At 49.7% G+C, this 15643-nt stretch overlaps 1 protein-coding gene across 12 annotated transcripts; it reads right to left on the reverse strand.

Moving 5' to 3' along the window:
• Positions 1 to 2041: 2041 nt before the first annotated feature.
• TMEM134 (transmembrane protein 134) lies at positions 2042 to 9913 on the reverse strand. 12 transcript variants are annotated; one of them, XM_043452436.1, is made up of 7 exons: positions 9630 to 9898; positions 8627 to 8691; positions 8103 to 8192; positions 7870 to 7946; positions 5650 to 5694; positions 5377 to 5430; positions 2071 to 2185 (listed from the first exon to the last, which is right to left on the reverse strand). In XM_043452436.1, the coding sequence occupies exons 1-7, from the start codon at positions 9801 to 9803 to the stop codon at positions 2088 to 2090; spliced, it is 603 nt and encodes a 200-aa protein (XP_043308371.1). In that variant the 5' UTR covers positions 9804 to 9898; the 3' UTR covers positions 2071 to 2087. The 12 variants fall into 12 exon arrangements, with proteins under 12 accessions (XP_043308373.1, XP_043308369.1, XP_043308377.1 ...); XM_043452437.1 differs by lacking the exon at positions 2071 to 2185 and adding an exon at positions 4843 to 5237 and having other exon boundaries at positions 9630 to 9895; XM_043452434.1 differs by lacking the exon at positions 8103 to 8192 and having other exon boundaries at positions 2044 to 2185; positions 7870 to 8055; positions 8616 to 8691; positions 9630 to 9910.
• Positions 9914 to 15643: the final 5730 nt, after the last annotated feature.

Raw genomic sequence — 15643 nt, forward strand, 5'->3', positions numbered from 1 at the left:
AGTAGAGTGAAAAAGCTGGCTTAAGACTCAACATTCAAAAAACAAAGATTGTGGCATCCAGTCCCATCATTTCATGGCAAATAGATGAGGCAAAAATGGAAACAGTGGCGGATTTTATTTTCTTGGGCTCCAAAATCACTGTGGATGGTGACTGCAGTCATGAAATTAGAAGACACTTGGTCCCTGGAAGAAAAGCTATGACAAACCCAGACATTGTATTAAAAAGCAGAGACCTCACTTTACCGACAAAAGTCTGTCTAGTCAAAGCTATGGTCTTTCCAGTTGTCATGTATGGATGTGAGAGTTGGACCATAAAGAAGACTGAGCGCTAAAGAATTGATGCTTTCGAACTGTGGTGTTGGAGAAGACTCTTGAGAGTCCCTTGGACTGCAAGGATATCAAACTAGTCGATCCTAAAGGCAATGGCACCCACTCCAGTACTCTTGCCTGGAAAATCCCATGGACGGAGGAGCCTGGTAGGCTGCAGTCCATGGGGTCGCTACGAGTCGCACACGACTGAGCGACTTCACTTTCACTTTCACACATTGGAGAAGGAAATGGCAACCCACTCCAGTGTTCTTGCCTTGAGAATCCCAGGGATGGGGGAGCCTGGTGGGCTGCCATCTATGGGGTCGCACAGGGTGGGACACGACTGAAGTGACTTAGCAGCAGCAGCAAAGGAAATCAACCCTGAATATTCATTGGAAGGACTTATGCTGAAGCTCCAATACTTTGGCCACCTGATGTGAAGAGCTGACTCACTGGAAAAGACCCTGATGCTGGGAAAAATTGAGGGCAGGAGGAAAAGGGGGTAACAGAAGATGAGATGTTTGGATGGTGTCACTGACTCAGTGGACATGAGTTTGGGCAAACCCCAGGAGAGAGTGAAGGACAGGGAAGCCTGGTGTGGAGGACAGGAAGTGCAGTTCATGGGGTGAAGGATAGGAAGCTGCAGTCCATGGGGTTGCAAAGAGTCAGACACGGCTTAGCTACCAAACAACAACCACCACAGTCATTAGGAGTCTCAGAAGAAGAAAATGTAGAAAATGGGCATGAGGCAATATTCAAAGAGATGATGGTTAGAAATTTTCCATAAAGACTTCCACAAAGACAAGGGCCCAGACTGAAGGAGCACATTCGAGCCGGAGAAGGATAAATAAAAGGAAATGTATATCTAGATGCATCCCAGTGAAACTGCGGAATACAAAAGGAAAATCTCGTAAACAACTCGGGAGAGAAGTCAGATTACTTACCAAGGATTAGCAACTAGACTCTCCAAAGACTTTTTTTTTCATTGACAACAGTAGATGCAAGAGGAAAATGGAATAAATTGTTCAGTGTGCAGAAGAAAAAGAAGTGCCTGCCGAGAAGCCAACACTTAGCTCATCTTAGCCAAGAATGAAGATGAAATATAACAACACAAGGCAGGAAGGGTTTATCACCCACAAACTCTTGTTGAAGGGATGGCTTCAGTAAGAAGATAATTCAAGGCAGAATGTGTACTAAATAACAGTCAGAAGAGAAACCAGTAAAGATACTGGTAGCTCTAAAGAAGCATTAACTATAAAAAAAAATAATTTGGGGGATGTTAAAACAAGGAGGGACTAAAAATTAGACAAAAATAAAATGTCAGATGGGAAAGAATACTTTAGATATGCTGAAAACTTTTTCTTGTTTTTCCTAGAGTAGGAAGGTTCATTGAGATTTTGTTAATCATGTAAGGGTAACGACTAATATAACAGAAATAGAGATAGAATGTTCCATTCTCAACAGTTTAAGCAATCTGTTAAAGGGAGGAGGAAAACGGAGAAAGTGAAGACTTCTTGACTAAGCTAGTAGTAGTCTGGGAAAGAGGAAAAAAAGCAAAGAAAAATCTACAGAAAACATTAAAACAGAAGATAGAAATAATTCTTTAAAAAAATATAATAAGTATAAGCAAGTTAAGTTTTTTTTTTTTTGGTTAAAAGTTGGAGTTTCAGTCCCAGAAGAAAATATCAGTGTTAGACTGGGGTCCCTCTAAGTGATGGAGACCCCAGACAACAATGCCTTAAACTGGATGGACATTTATTTCCCTCACAGGAACAGTTTTAGTTGAAATCCAGCTGAATGGTCTTCAGGCACTTAGGCTTCTTCTGCTGGCTGCTCTGCCACTCTGAGGGTGTAGCCACATTTGTTGGTTTCCCACCTGACAGAATGGGAGCAGAAACAAAGAAGAAAGGGCACAATCAGCAGGAACCACTTATACCCGGTTAGGGAGGGCTCTGCACCTGGGACACCTGGTTGCAAAGGGTGCTGGGAAATGCAGTCTTTATCTTGGGGGACCTTGTGCTCAGCTAGAAACCAGAAGGTCTTCTACTGCAAGGGCAGAGAGCAGATCTCAAAAGGCAGATACCCAGGCTCTTCCCCACAGCTGAGTGCACATATAAGAGACACATTCAAAGCATAATGACAACTGAAAGGCTGAAACTGACAGCTTGGAAAAAAGATTGACTAGGAGAGAATTAACCAAAACAAAGCTAGTGTGACTACAAAGTGGGCTATGGGGGGAAAAGCGTCGGGGGTAAATGGAGTCACAATCCGCTAAGGAAATCTAGTGTTCTTAAGCTGCATGCAACTATTAATGCACTTTCCAATTAAAAAGAAACCATATTTAGAGTTTGGAGATTCATTATTTCCTGAGGATGGTGTTGCTGTCAATCCAATTTGGATTACATAAATTAACCAGCAAAAATCAAGCACATTGGTCACATTAAAACTTTAAACCTTGCGATTCAGTGTTCTGTCGACACGTTCATATGGACCAAGCGTTGGCAACCTTTTTCTGTGAAGGGCCAGATAGTAGAGTTTAGGCTTTGCGGACCATATGATTTCTGTTGCTCTTTATAGTAGTTTGCATGGCTGAGCAGCCAAAGTTAATATACAAGTGTTGCTGTGTAGGGAATTTGACAAATCATAATTAATTGAATGCAACTTACTGACACCAAAATTTGAATTTCATAAACGTCTGTGTGTCACAAAAGCTTATTATCCTTTCGCTTTTTTCCCAACCATTACTAAAATGTGAAAACCATTCTCAGTTGGGGGCTATATCGGGCCTGTGAGGTATAGCTTGCAGATCCCTGAAATAGTCTTTTTAAAAAAAGTTTATTTTTGGCTGTGTCGGGTCTTAGTTGTAACATGGAGGATCTTTCCTGCATGGCATGGCCTCCCCTCTAGTTGTGGCGCACCAGCACAGTTGCCCCGCAGCATGCGGGGTCGTAGTTCCCTGATCGAATCCGCATCCCCTACACTAGAAGGTGGGTTCTTAACCAGTGGACCACCAGGGAAATCCCTGAGATAGTCTTATATTATGGAGAATCACCACTTTTGGTTAGAGAAAAACTTCTAACAGAATCACTTAAAACTGTAAAGTGACAAAAAATGATGAGCATAGCAACAACTCTACATTAATTGCTAATTTGCCCACTTTCAATGAATGGTTTTTATAACTTTTCTTTTTTTTCCCGTGTTTGTTCTGATTACATCTATTGAAATATAACTTTCTGTCTGATTAATCTGGTAATACAAACTGTGGGCTTATATTCTGTATCTTTTAAAAATTTCACTCTTCTAGTTTTTTATCTTACTAAAGCATTGGTCCATAATGCATTAGAAATGAAAACTGGTCCTTTACCTCCAGCTAACTTGAGAATCACTCGTTTAGGAGTTCCTGCATCTAACTGGTGCCCCTCAAAGTGCCTTGATTGGTGGCTGAGAGTGGGACGTCTAGGTTGGCCAGATCAGGTGTGAGAGCAGGGGCCTTGGTGTTCATTCAACAAAATCACAGAAATCTAAAGGTACTGTCCTGGCTGCTGCAGACACAGTAGAGGCCACTTCAGACCAAATACCATCTTAATGGCACTCATGTTTTACTGGGAGTGGAAGACTGTGAACACAAGAATACGAACAGGGTCTCCTCGGGCCACTCATTCGGCCTGTTGGCTAGCTAGGGACCATACCGGCTTGCTGACACCCCTTCCACTTAAGTCACAGAAGCCCTGAGTTATGTTCCTAACTCTGCCTTTGGCTGACCCAGTCTCTCTGGGTCTCAGTTTTCTTGGAGAATGACCAGAAATAACCCTTGTTAAGTGCTTAGCACACAACCTGGTGCCTTCTAAGAGTCTGATAAATGGCAGCTATTATGATCTCAGATTTCAGGGTGCTCAAAGATTCTGTTTCCTGGTTATTGAGATCCGGAGATGCTTGGTCCTTCCAAAATTCTGCTACGGTCTGTTTCCAGTGTTTTGTGATTCTAAGAGTCTTTGATCATTGAGGCTTTCGGTCATACAGGCCCTGCTTCCTATGTCCTTTGCCCCTGCTTTTCCCAACCCCTGGGCTTGGGAAGTAGGGCAGTGGGTGGAGGCGGCTGGGCGGCTGCCTTCTGGTGGCCCACATTTGGAGCTGGCTGTGGCAGCCCAGGGCCCCAGAGCCAGGCTGGAACCAGGATACCAGCCTCCAGGCCCCAGGCCTGCGTCATCAGATTGCCCCTGGCCAGGGCCATGGGGGGTGGCGGGGGAGGCACCAGTGCTGCCTCTCTGAGTGGAGACCCAGCAGGACCAACCCGGCTAAGGGCAGGAAGATCCTTCTCCAGGCTTGCAGGGCAGAAGAGCTCAGGCCCAGCTCTGCCGCTAATGAGCTGTGTGACCTTGGGCAAGTCTTGGAGCGTTAGGGCTGTATGTGTACCATAGGGAAGAACAGTCCCAGAGCCCTTCAGCCCCATGGTCAGTCTTTTCCTTGGCCTTTCTGGGAGGGGGCTGTGGCCAGCCTGGTGGGCCGGTGGCAAGTAAAAAGCCAACTGTGGGCTAGAATTAAGCACCGCTTTTATTAGCACAAAACATCACCAACCCAGCAAGCCCAGGGCCTGAGAATAAGTTAAGGCACAGAGAGGGGAGGGGCGACTTTCCCAGGCTCAGATAGTGGCCCGAGACCCACATGCCCCAAACTTCCTGAGCAAACTCCCAAGACGACGAGGGGGCTTGAGGGTCCCGACGGGGCTTTTCCCTTGGGATGAGGGAACCGAAGCCGGGCGCGGACTCCGGGAGTGCCCCTCCAGGGATGCGAGGAGGCCGCACACACTGGGGCCTCTCGGCGCCGACGCTAGATCCCGCCGTCTGCTCACTTCTCAAAGTAGGGCAGGTAGAAGAACTGGAAGCCCCGGTGACCCTTGACGGCGCAGTAGATGAAGATCACGTGGTAGACTGCAGGGCGGGGCCTGTCAGTGCCGGGCCCCGCCTCCGGCCCGCCCCCGCCCACATCCTGCCCAGGGCTCCGCCCAGCCCCGCCCAGGGCCCGCCACGCCACGCCCACATCCCGCCCTCGCCCACCGCCCACTCGCACCTCCTGGGACCAGCAACAGGAAGCCCGGCACGAAGAAGATGGCGCTGGAGACACCTGCGGGAGGGCAGGAGGGGTCGGGTCAGGGCAGGGAGGCTCCCGGGCTGGCTCCCAGGCAGGCTCAGTGCCTGGCCAAGTCTCCCTCTCCGAGGTCAAAGGGGCCGTTTCTTGCCGGGAAGGTGCTGACCGCTGGAGGAGGTGGAAGGGCTTGCCAAGGACCCCTGGTGCACGAGAGGGGAGTGAGCGCTGCCTGCGGGGGTCGGAGGGGCCGCTCACCTGGCGAGGGGGCCACCTCCAGTCCCACGCCGGTCAGGATCAGCACTGCACACAAATGGAGCCGCGAGGGTGAGGGCAGGCGCCGCAGGAGGCAGAAGCTGGTGGCAGGGTGGGGGACCTCCGCCGGCAACCCCCCCACATGGCTTAGGTCTGAGGAATGGTGTCCCCCACCTAAGCTGAAGGCCCCCTGGATAGAGAACCTCCAGAGGAGGCTCACCAAGCTCTGTGTTTTCAGAGCAGGTCCTGGGAAGTGTCCGTGAAAGGAGAGATTTTTGTCTGCTCCTTGGTGTGGCTCCTTTAGTCAGTCAGCAAAGGTTTATGGAGTTTAACTGCTGAGTGCCTGGTACTGGGAATCCCACGGGGAACGGCAGATGAGGTCTCTGCCTCCAGGCCCTTCCAGAGTGGAGCAACCAACAAGAACCTCCAAGCTACAACCCCAGTGATCAGGCAGCTCAGGAGCCTGGGGAATCAGAGAGGGCTTCTTGGAGGCAGTGGCATCTGAGCAGGGTAGCAGCAGCAGGAGCAGTCACCGTTCAGTCACCTTTTACCAGGTGCTACCAGGCACTGGGCTACGCGTGTGACATGCAGTGCCTTATCTGTCACCTTGGTTGAATGGACAGGTATCATCCCCATTGCGAAGAAGAGGAAACTGAGGCACAGTGTTCAGGGGGCGGGGTGGAGTAACTTGTCACCGGCTGTATTGGGAAGGTGGAGGTAATCTGACTCCAGAGGCTTTGTTCTGGGCACCCCACAGGCAGAAAGGGAGAGCAGTGTTCCAGACGGGGGAACAGCCTGGCAAAGGCCCAGAGTCTGGAGGGAACCTGGGGCTTTCTAGGAACTTCCAGCTTTTGGGGAGACTGGAGAGGCAGAGTCCAGGTTTCAGGAGTTTGGCAGGGCCTGTAGGCCCTGGTGAGGGATGTGGACTTTGGTTAATGACAGGGGGCACTGGGGAAGCTGAGGAGGTCATGGCTGGATCAATTTTCCAGATGCTGAGAGAGTCCTGGGTCCCCAGTTATGGGATGGGATGGGCGCGGAGATGGGGAGCTGGACTCTACAGCCCTGAAGATTGGAGGGGAGTACAGCACAGAGGCTTGAAGGACCTGCACAGAACACCTCAAAAAGGATGGGATGGCGGCTGAAACTCACTCTCAGTATCCTGGCTCATGGCTTCGGGCTCTGCCCACTCAGAGGAGGCACCTTCTTCTAATTCCTCTTTCCAATTTATGGGTTGTGGCGGCCCACAGGCCTGACAATGTCACTGATGTGGGTTTAAATCCCAGCTCATCTACCCCCCAGCTGTGACCTTTCACCTGTGTCCTTATTTTTGAACTGGGATAGTAATAATGTTTGCCCTGTCGGGTGACGAGGCTAAAATAAGGTAAGGTAGCTAGCCAGTGTGACTCACACATGTTGGGAAGGTGGCGGCTCCCCCCTGCACACACACCCAGAGCTGAGGCAAGGATGCTGCCCAGCTTTCCTGCTAGGGTGCTCTGACCTTCCTGGAGGGCGGAGAGCTGCTGCCACAGTTGGGCCCACGTTATAGGATCCTCTTAATCCCAACCCTAGATTCTTTCAGGGGGACCCTGATTCCTCAGCCCCACAGGATGAGGAGAAAAGGAGTCAGAAAACATCTGGCTCCGATTTCTGCCTGCTCTGGGCCTCAATTTCCCTATCTGAGTAATGGATGTGGGGGAGACGTCCTTGTCAGTTCTCAGAATCCAGAGGAAGGGAACTGACAGGTACCCCGTGGATAGGGCTGGCAAGGGTACTCCGCAGTCCCGGCCACTGGGTCAGGCGTATCCTTGCTCACCTGTATCTACACTTAGGTTCTGGTTCGTGGCCCTACCTCTCACTTGCTGTGTGACCTCCGTAAGGAAGCCTGCCCTGCACCTGGCTCAAAGTAGACACAGGATAAAGAGTAGCTGTTCCTCTCTCTTCCCTAGTGGATTAAACAGACTTAAAAAAAAGGGAAAGTTTGGAGCATGGAACCAGGTTCCATTTTCAACTATGTGTGATTTCTTGGCTGTGTGACCAGGAGGCTCTACCTGCCCCTCCCAAGGCCTCAGCTTCCTCGTCTGTAAAAGGGGCGTGGGGTCATGCCAGCCAGCTGCCTCCTCAGGGTGCTGGGTGGTTCACGGGGGGTGCAGAACCTGAGCAAAAGGAGGGTGGAGCCCTTATGGGGGTAGGCAGAGCATGCAGGGGGTCCTCAGGGGCACTCACCCAGCCCCAGCAGGAGAAGCAGGAAGGAGGCCAGAACTACCCGGTGGTTCTTCTGGATCAAAGGGTGTTGAGTCCAGCTGGATGGCAGCAGAGCAGGAAGAGTGTGGACACGGTGACAGGAGGCCCACCTCCTCCCGTGGGCACTCTCCCCCACCCACAGGACCGTGGGGGAGTAGCCGGGGCTGCCTGTGTGGGGGCAGGGGCCGGCGGTGGTGGGATCAGGGCAGTCTCACCTGCAGCAGGCATTGTAGGAGCGCTGAGTGCTGCTGCTGATGGTACTAAAGGACCACTGGGAGCTGCGGATGGATGTTCGGCCAGAATCCCTGCAGGGCGAGTGGGCCCGGTGAGGGGACAGGGAAGGTGAGGAAAGGGACCCTTTGGGACAGGAATCATGATGACGTTGTGGGGGATGGGGCGGAGACTGGGGCCGGGTGTTCCTGCAGGAGAGGGGACACTGAAAGAGGCCCCGAGTGAAGAGGAATTCAAGGGCTGGGGGTTTCTGCAGGACAAGTCACCTGTGAGAAGACAGGGGCCAGACCAGGCCAGGGGTTTCTGCAGGATAAAGAGCCTGGTGGAGGTGGGCGGGTGAGGCTGGCACTAGGATAGTGTGCAGGACAGGGGCCCCATGCAGGGGTCTCTTTAGGACAGGATGTGAGACAGCTGAGTGAGGTGAGGTGGACGACTGAGCAGGGGCCTGGGGACGGGAGCCAGAAGCCTGGGGCTAGGAGTACGGGGTGGGTCCCCACCTGGCCCTGACCTGGTGCTGACTCCCCCATCCGGCTCTGGAGAGGCCTGGGCTCCATCCTCGTCGTTCTCCAGGTTCTATTCCAGAACACAGGGCTCAGAGGGGTTACTGGGCTCAGGCCCTTCCTCACTCCCCTCTGGTGGAGAGGAAGAAAGGGAGCCCACACAGCTGTTTGCCTGGCCGCTTGACAGCTGCTCCCTCCGCCCTCCCCGCAGAACGGGTTTGGTGATTCACAGAAACTGAAACCCAGGTAGGAGTGCGAGCTGGGGGCTTTGGCAGGGAGGAGCCAGCAGGGGCTAGCTGAGGCTCCCGGGGCCAGGAGATCTCCCAAACTTTGGGAGTCAGGGTGGGGGCATCAGGATGGCATTTCGGGGGCCCAGTATGGAGGCCCTGGATTTGGGAGGCCAGGGCAGGGCCGGCCAATCGTTTCCAGGTTTGGGGCACAGGAATCTTGTTCAGGTTCTCAAGACAAGGAGCCTAGAGATGGTGGAGGTCCTCTGGGAAAAGGGGGATTTCCAGTTTAGTGGGCGCCATGGCACGGGCAAGGACTCACTCATCATGTGAGTCAGGGCCTTCAGCTCGGGAGGAAAGAATGGGGTGGGGACTTCCAGAACAGAAAAAGGGGTACTGGTTCCCGTTGGATTATATGGCCTGGGGCTCTCGGGGCTGCTTCTGAGTATGGACAAAGTTTGGTTCAAGTACAGAAGAATTCCCCATCCCTGTGGGGTAAGGAGAGGGAGGGTTAGTACCCAGGATGGACGGGGTCTCAAGGTTGGGGTCTCCAGCTGGGGTGGGGGCGAGCTCCTGGGTGTGGGCTCTCCAATAGTAGCTGGGGACTGAAATCAGAACTGAGAGGGTCTGGGCAGGGATTTGGATCAGTGGCCATCTCCCGGGGGCGGTCTCCCGCTCCGGCCGAGGCTTCTAGTCAGATTCTCGAGTTGGGGTTCTCCGGGGTCCGGCCTGGGGTCCGCCCAGACTCAGGCGAGGGTGGGGTGAGGTGGGCCGGGCGGTTCACCTGGTAGCGCAGCCGGGACTGCTTGTCCTCGTCGGCCACCTCGAACCGGGCCCGGCGCTCGAAGTGCAGCGGCCCGAAGCGGGCGACCCCGCTGGGCTCGAGCCCAGGGCCCGCGTCCTCCAGGGACAGCTCGAAGGCGTCATCAATGCTGAACTGGGGCCGGGAGGCACTCATGGCCCGGGCCCGCTCAGGCGCGCTGCGCGGTCGCCATCTGCGCCCGCAGGCCCCGCCCCCGCGCGCAGGCCCCGCCCCCGTGCCGTCGTCTAGGTTGCTCGACGGTCCGGCGCCCCGGCCGAGGCCCCGCCCTTACATAACGGCCCCGCCCCCTCCCGCCTTCAGCAGGCCAGAGCTGCCGAGCGCCGAGCAGACCGATGGACTGGGCACTCTCTCGTCCGGAACGAGCTGGGCTCGCCACGCCGCCCAGCGGCCGCTTCGGCCAGCGACAGCGGGTGCCGCTCTCGGAGGCAATCCCTGGGTGTATACAAGGGTCTTGGAGGAGCTGCCACGCGCCAGCCTTCCAGGCCCGAGATAGAGCTGTCTGCATCCCAGCCCGCTCCTTGAGTGCCGAGGAGACTCCTGAGGACTGTTTTCCCACCCTTACTCACCACGGCCCTGCTCGGGAGAGGGATTGTCACCATGCAGTTCACTTCAGTCCAGTCGCTCAGTCGTGTCCGACTCTTTGCGACCCCGTGGACTGCAGCACTCCCGGCCTCCTTGTCCATCACCAGCTCCCGTAGCTTACTAAAACTCATGTCCATCGCGTCGCTGATGCCATCCAACCATCTCATCCTCTGTCGTCCCCTTCTTCTCCTGCCCCCAATCCCTCCCAGCATCAGGGTCTTTTCCAATGAGTCAAGTCTTCGCATGAGGTGCCCAAAGTATTGGAGTTTCAACTTCAGCATCAGTCCTTCCAGTGAATATTCAGGGCTGATTTCCTTTAGGATGGACTGGTTGGATCTTCTTGCAGTCCAAGGGACTCTCAAGAGTCTTCTCCAACACCACAGTTCAAAAGCATCAATTCTTCGGCGCTCAGCTTGCTTTATAGTCCAACTCTCACATCCATACATGACTATTGGAAAAACCACAGCTTTGACTAGATGGACCTTTGTCGGCAAAGCAATGTCTCTGCTTTTTAATATGCTGTCTAGGTGCAGATGTGGAAAAAGAGAGCTTATGTGGCTTGCACTGGCTTCCACGCAGCAGGCAAAGTGGTCTTTTAAAACATATCTGGTCCTTTTCTCTCTGTGTCTTAAATAAAACTTTTTTGTTTTTTAAATATGCTGTCAAGTCACTCCTCTGCATAAAACCATCCCTTGGTTTTCCATTGTGATTAGAATAATAGCTGAACTCTTGACTAAAGTCCACACAGAGCTCTGAACAGTTGCTGCCTACCTCTCCCAATCTGATCAAGTCCCCCTCTGCCCCTCTTTCACCTCATTCAGCCACACAGGCCAAGCTCTTTCCATCTCAGGGCCTTTGCAAGTGGTTTTTTTCTATTCTGGGAAAGCACTTAACCTTGCTCTTTCACTGGGGTGGGGGGTGAGGGGGATTTTTTCATCATCTGTGTCCCTGCTGTAATGTCACCTCTCAGAGAAGCCATGCCTGACTATGCAATCTAAAGTCAGTTTCATATCACACAGCACTTACCTGAAATTATGGTGTTTTACATTGTCTTAGTCACACTGTGTCCACAACAGTGTTTGGCGCTAAGTAGATCCTCAATAAATATTTGTGGACGACATGAATGAGTGCTTCATTCCCAGTTCCCAAATGCTCGTGAGTAGTAGGACTGGGATTTGAACTCAGGTCCCCCTAGCTCTAGGGGTGCTCACGCTCCTCCATCTACCCATCGTCTTTCATTTTGTGACTTCATGTACAGAGCTGAGTCAATCCTGCACAGCTTGTGACACATCATCACTATGAACAAGGCCCCTCTTGAGTTATGTTCATGTATTTTCCTTCCTTCACCCCTGTTTTTCCTCCTGCCTTCTGTGGGACCCCACAGCAGTATGCTCAGTCCGCTGCTTTGAATCCTGTCTGGCCCTCTGCTCCACGTGGCATTGGCTCATACGTGGGTGTGTTTGCAATTTACAAACATAGTATCCTGTATAAAACTCATTCTGTTGCTTACATTTTTACCTTCAACACTAATGTTTTCCACCTGCACCTCACTTTTGCTTCTACTAACTACATTCGGCATACCGTGTTGAGATCCAGCACTTTTATTATCCACCACAGCCCTCAATGATATACACTTAGCTTGGCCTCAATGCCCCCATCACATAGTCGCTGTTGTGAACATCTTCACACTGTCTGCTCATGAAGAGTGGAAAAAGCCCTCTTGAAGTAGGACTCCCAGGCCGTAGGGTAGATGTGCCACTGACTTCACAAAGTATCATAGATGGTCTCCTGAGTAACTGTACAAATTTGCACTCCCACCATACAGGTTCCAGTTTTCTCTAGGCCCTCAGTATTCCAACTTCGTAATGGCTGATTAATCTAGATTTTTTGAGGGAGCTGCACCCAGAGGCATGTGGGATCTTTGCACCCTGACCAGGGATTGAACCTGTGCCCCCTGCAATGGAAGCATGGATTCTTAACCACTGGACCACTAGGAAAGTCCTATGACTGATGAATCTAAAGTTGGGTCTCTCTTTCATCTGGTGTCTCTGACAACGGGAGGATTTGATCAGCTCTTCACGCACATGTCAGTTTATGGTGGTTCCTCTTCTGTGAATTGTCTGTTCCTACCCTTTGATCATTTTTTTTTTTCTGTTGTGTTTCTAGCCTTTTTCCTGCTGCACTGCATGTCTGTACTTATCTAATTAATCCCTTGCTGGTTTTTGTTGCATATATCTCCTCCTTGTTCATCTTTGTCTCCTTACTTTGTCTAAGTTGCCCTTAAAGAACCATCCTCATTTTTGTATAGTCAAATCCATCGGGTTTGTCGCACTGGCATTCCAGCCTTCTATGCGCTCGCTAGCTTTGGGATCTCGGAGGGCCAGGACAAGGTGGAGGGGAGTGAGGCACTCATCTTGGGTGAAAACTTTAAGGTGACACCAAAAAACTAGTAAGCAAGATGAACAATATTTTACTACATTATCTTTTAATATTTGTTTGTTCAACCGTGTCATGTCTCAGTTGCGCACACAGGGTCTTCATCGTGGGGTGTGGAATCTTTTCATTGTGTGTGGGCTCCAGAGATCCAGGGCCCATTAGTTGTGAAGCTCAGGTTTGACTGTATGTAGGATCTTAGCTCCCTGACCAGGGATCAAACCTGTGTCCCCTACATTGGAGGGCGGATTCTTAACCACTGGACCACGAGGGAAATCCTCAATGCATTATTTTTTAAAAAAATCAAGTTGAAGTTAAAAATCCACGATGAACAAAATATCAAAATTTTGAATAAAAATGGGATTAGATCTTACATGATCCACTGTACCCTGACCAGGACCTTGCTTTGAGCAAGTTACATGACCTTTCTGTGCCTCAGTTTCCTCCTTTGTCAGACGGAGCTAATAACAGTGTGTTTCCTTCTCAGGACATTAATTTAAATTAGTACATAATCAGCAGCATAACACAGTGTCTGGCACATGTCAATACTTGATCAGTGTTAAGGATTAAAACAATTCATGAGATCCTTAACCCTATAGTTTCTACCTTTGGACAGGGTGCAAGAAGACATCCAGATTTATTTCAATGTAGAGTGAGTTTACATAGCATATTAAAAAGCAGAGACATTACTTTGCCAACAAAGGTCCATCTAGTCAAGGCTATGGTTTTTCCAGTGGTCATGTATGGATGTGAGAGTTGGACTGTGAAGAAAGCTGAGCACCGAAAAATGGATGCTTTTGAACTATGGTGTTGGAGAAGACTCTTGAGAGTCCCTTGGACTACGAGGAGATCTAACCAGTCCATCCTAAAGGAGATCAGTCCTGGGTGTTCATTGGAAGGACTGATGCTGAAGCTGAAACTCTAATACTTTGGCCACCTCATGCGAAGACTTGACTCATTGGAAAAGACCCTGATGCTGGGAGGGATTGGGGGCAGGAGAAGAAGGGGACGACAGAGGATGAGATGGCTGGATGGCATCACTGACTCGATGGACATAAGTTTGAGTAAACTCTGGGAGTTGGTGATGGACAGGGAGGCCTGGAGTGCTGCAATTCATGGGGTCACAAGGAGTCGGACACGACTGAGCGACTGAACTGAACTGAGAGTGAATTTGTTTCCTCAGCACTATCTACCAAACAATCAGTTCTTTCTCCTTCTGAACTGTGGTGCCATTTTTATCAGACATCAAGTATGTTGTTGCTAACATACATATCTATTTTAAGGTCTGATTTTGGTTCCTCTGGTTTGCTTGACTAATTCTCAGCCAGAACCATATGCTTTTTATTACTATGGTTTGCCCTGAGGTTTAATATGGCAGGGAAAGTCCTCTGCTTTGGTTATCTTTTTCAAACTTGATCTAGCTTTTCACAGACTTTTATTCATCTACAAAAGTATTACAAAAATCTTCTATAAATATCCTCCCAATTATCACTGGGATTTCACTTAATTTTTAGATTAGTTTCAGAAGAAATCACAGCTTTAAATGTTAAACTGTTCCAGTCATTAACAAGGTATGCCACATCAGTTATTTGTATTTTAAAGTTTTTTTTTTTCTCCAAAAAGCTCTGGGCTGTGTTATTTCCTAAATACTTTCTGATTTTTATTGCTGTTTATTTTCTACTACATTTTTGGGTGGGTTATTGATAATGTTAAGAGTGTTATTAATTTTGTAACATTGCTGACTCTAATTTATTAAAATTATCTGTAGATTCTGTTGGATTTTCTATGTAGATATAATCACTAATTTCCTTTTCTTGGTTTATTGCTTTGGCCCGGACTTCCAATACTTGGCTAAACAACATCATTCATAGGGAACATTCCTTACTTTGTTCCTGATCTTGAAGGGAATGTGAGTATTTATCTATCATACTTAACTGCATGTGGCTTGTGTCATTCTGATAAAGTTCCTCTTCTGCCCTATGAGTTTTTATCATAGTCATCAAAGCAAATTTCATCAAATACTTTTTCTGCATATTTTGAAATAATTATATGAGTTTTCTCCTTTAATCCACTGATTTGATGAATTATAATAATGGATTCTTTTTCTTTTTGGCTAAAGGGCGTGGCATGTGGGATCTTAGTTCCCCAACCAGGGAGGAACCAAGCCTCCCACACTGGAAGTGTGGTCTTAACCAGTGGACCACCAGGGGAGTTCAGTAATGGATGTTTCTAATGTTAAACCATTCTTGGTTAAATCATTCTTGGAATGAGCCCTACTTGATCTTTTTTTTTTTCCTTTTTCTTAAAAATTATTTACTTATTTGGCTATGTTGGATCTTAGCTGAGGTGGGCTCCAGAGCATGCAGGCTCAATAGTTGTGGTGTTCGGGCTCAGTTTCCCGAACATGTGGGATCTTAGTTGCCCAGCCAGGGATTGAACCCACTTCCCCTGCATTGCAAGGCAGATTCTTAGTCACTGAACCACTGGGAAGTCCCCTTTTTTTTCCTTTTGAGAAAGCATTTAAAAATTTTAATTGTGGGTAATACACATGAAATTTATTATCTTAAACATTTTTTAAGTGCGAAGTTCAGTAATGCTTTGTTGTTGTTCAGTTTCTAAGTCATGTCCAACTCTTTGTGACCCCATGCACTGCAGCAGGCCAGGCTTCCCTTTCCTTCAATATCTCCTGGAGCTTCCTTCAATATCTCAAACTCATGTCCATTGAGTCAATGATGCCATCCAACCATCTCATTCTCTGTCATCTCCTTCTCCTCCTGCTCTCAATCTTTCCCAGCATTAGGACCTTTTCCTGTGAGTTGGCTCTTCACATCAGGGTGGCCAAAGTATTGGAGCTTCAGCTTCAGCATTAGCCCTTCTAATGAATATTTAAGGTTGATTTCCTTTAGGATTAACTGGTTTGATCTCCTTGCAGTCCAAGGGACTCTCAAGAGTCTTCTCCA

The sequence above is a fragment of the Cervus canadensis genome, chromosome 29, assembly GCF_019320065.1.
Source record: "Cervus canadensis isolate Bull #8, Minnesota chromosome 29, ASM1932006v1, whole genome shotgun sequence".
In the NCBI taxonomy this organism is placed as follows: Eukaryota; Metazoa; Chordata; class Mammalia; order Artiodactyla; family Cervidae; genus Cervus; species Cervus canadensis.

What these genes read in the sequence shown, in the direction of transcription:
- TMEM134 (XM_043452434.1), bottom strand. Translation starts at nt 9,803, where the DNA reads ATGAGTGCCTCCCGGCCCCAGTTCAGCATTGATGACGCCTTCGAGCTG. An exon ending in AGTCCCGGCTGCGCTACCAG is followed by an intron (nt 8,692 to 9,629) that starts GTGAACCGCCCG and finishes GTTCTGGAATAG; the next exon opens with AACCTGGAGAACGACGAGGA. An exon ending in CAGCACCAGGTCAGGGCCAG is followed by an intron (nt 8,056 to 8,615) that starts GTGGGGACCCAC and finishes GCCCCCACACAG; the next exon opens with GCAGCCCCGGCTACTCCCCC.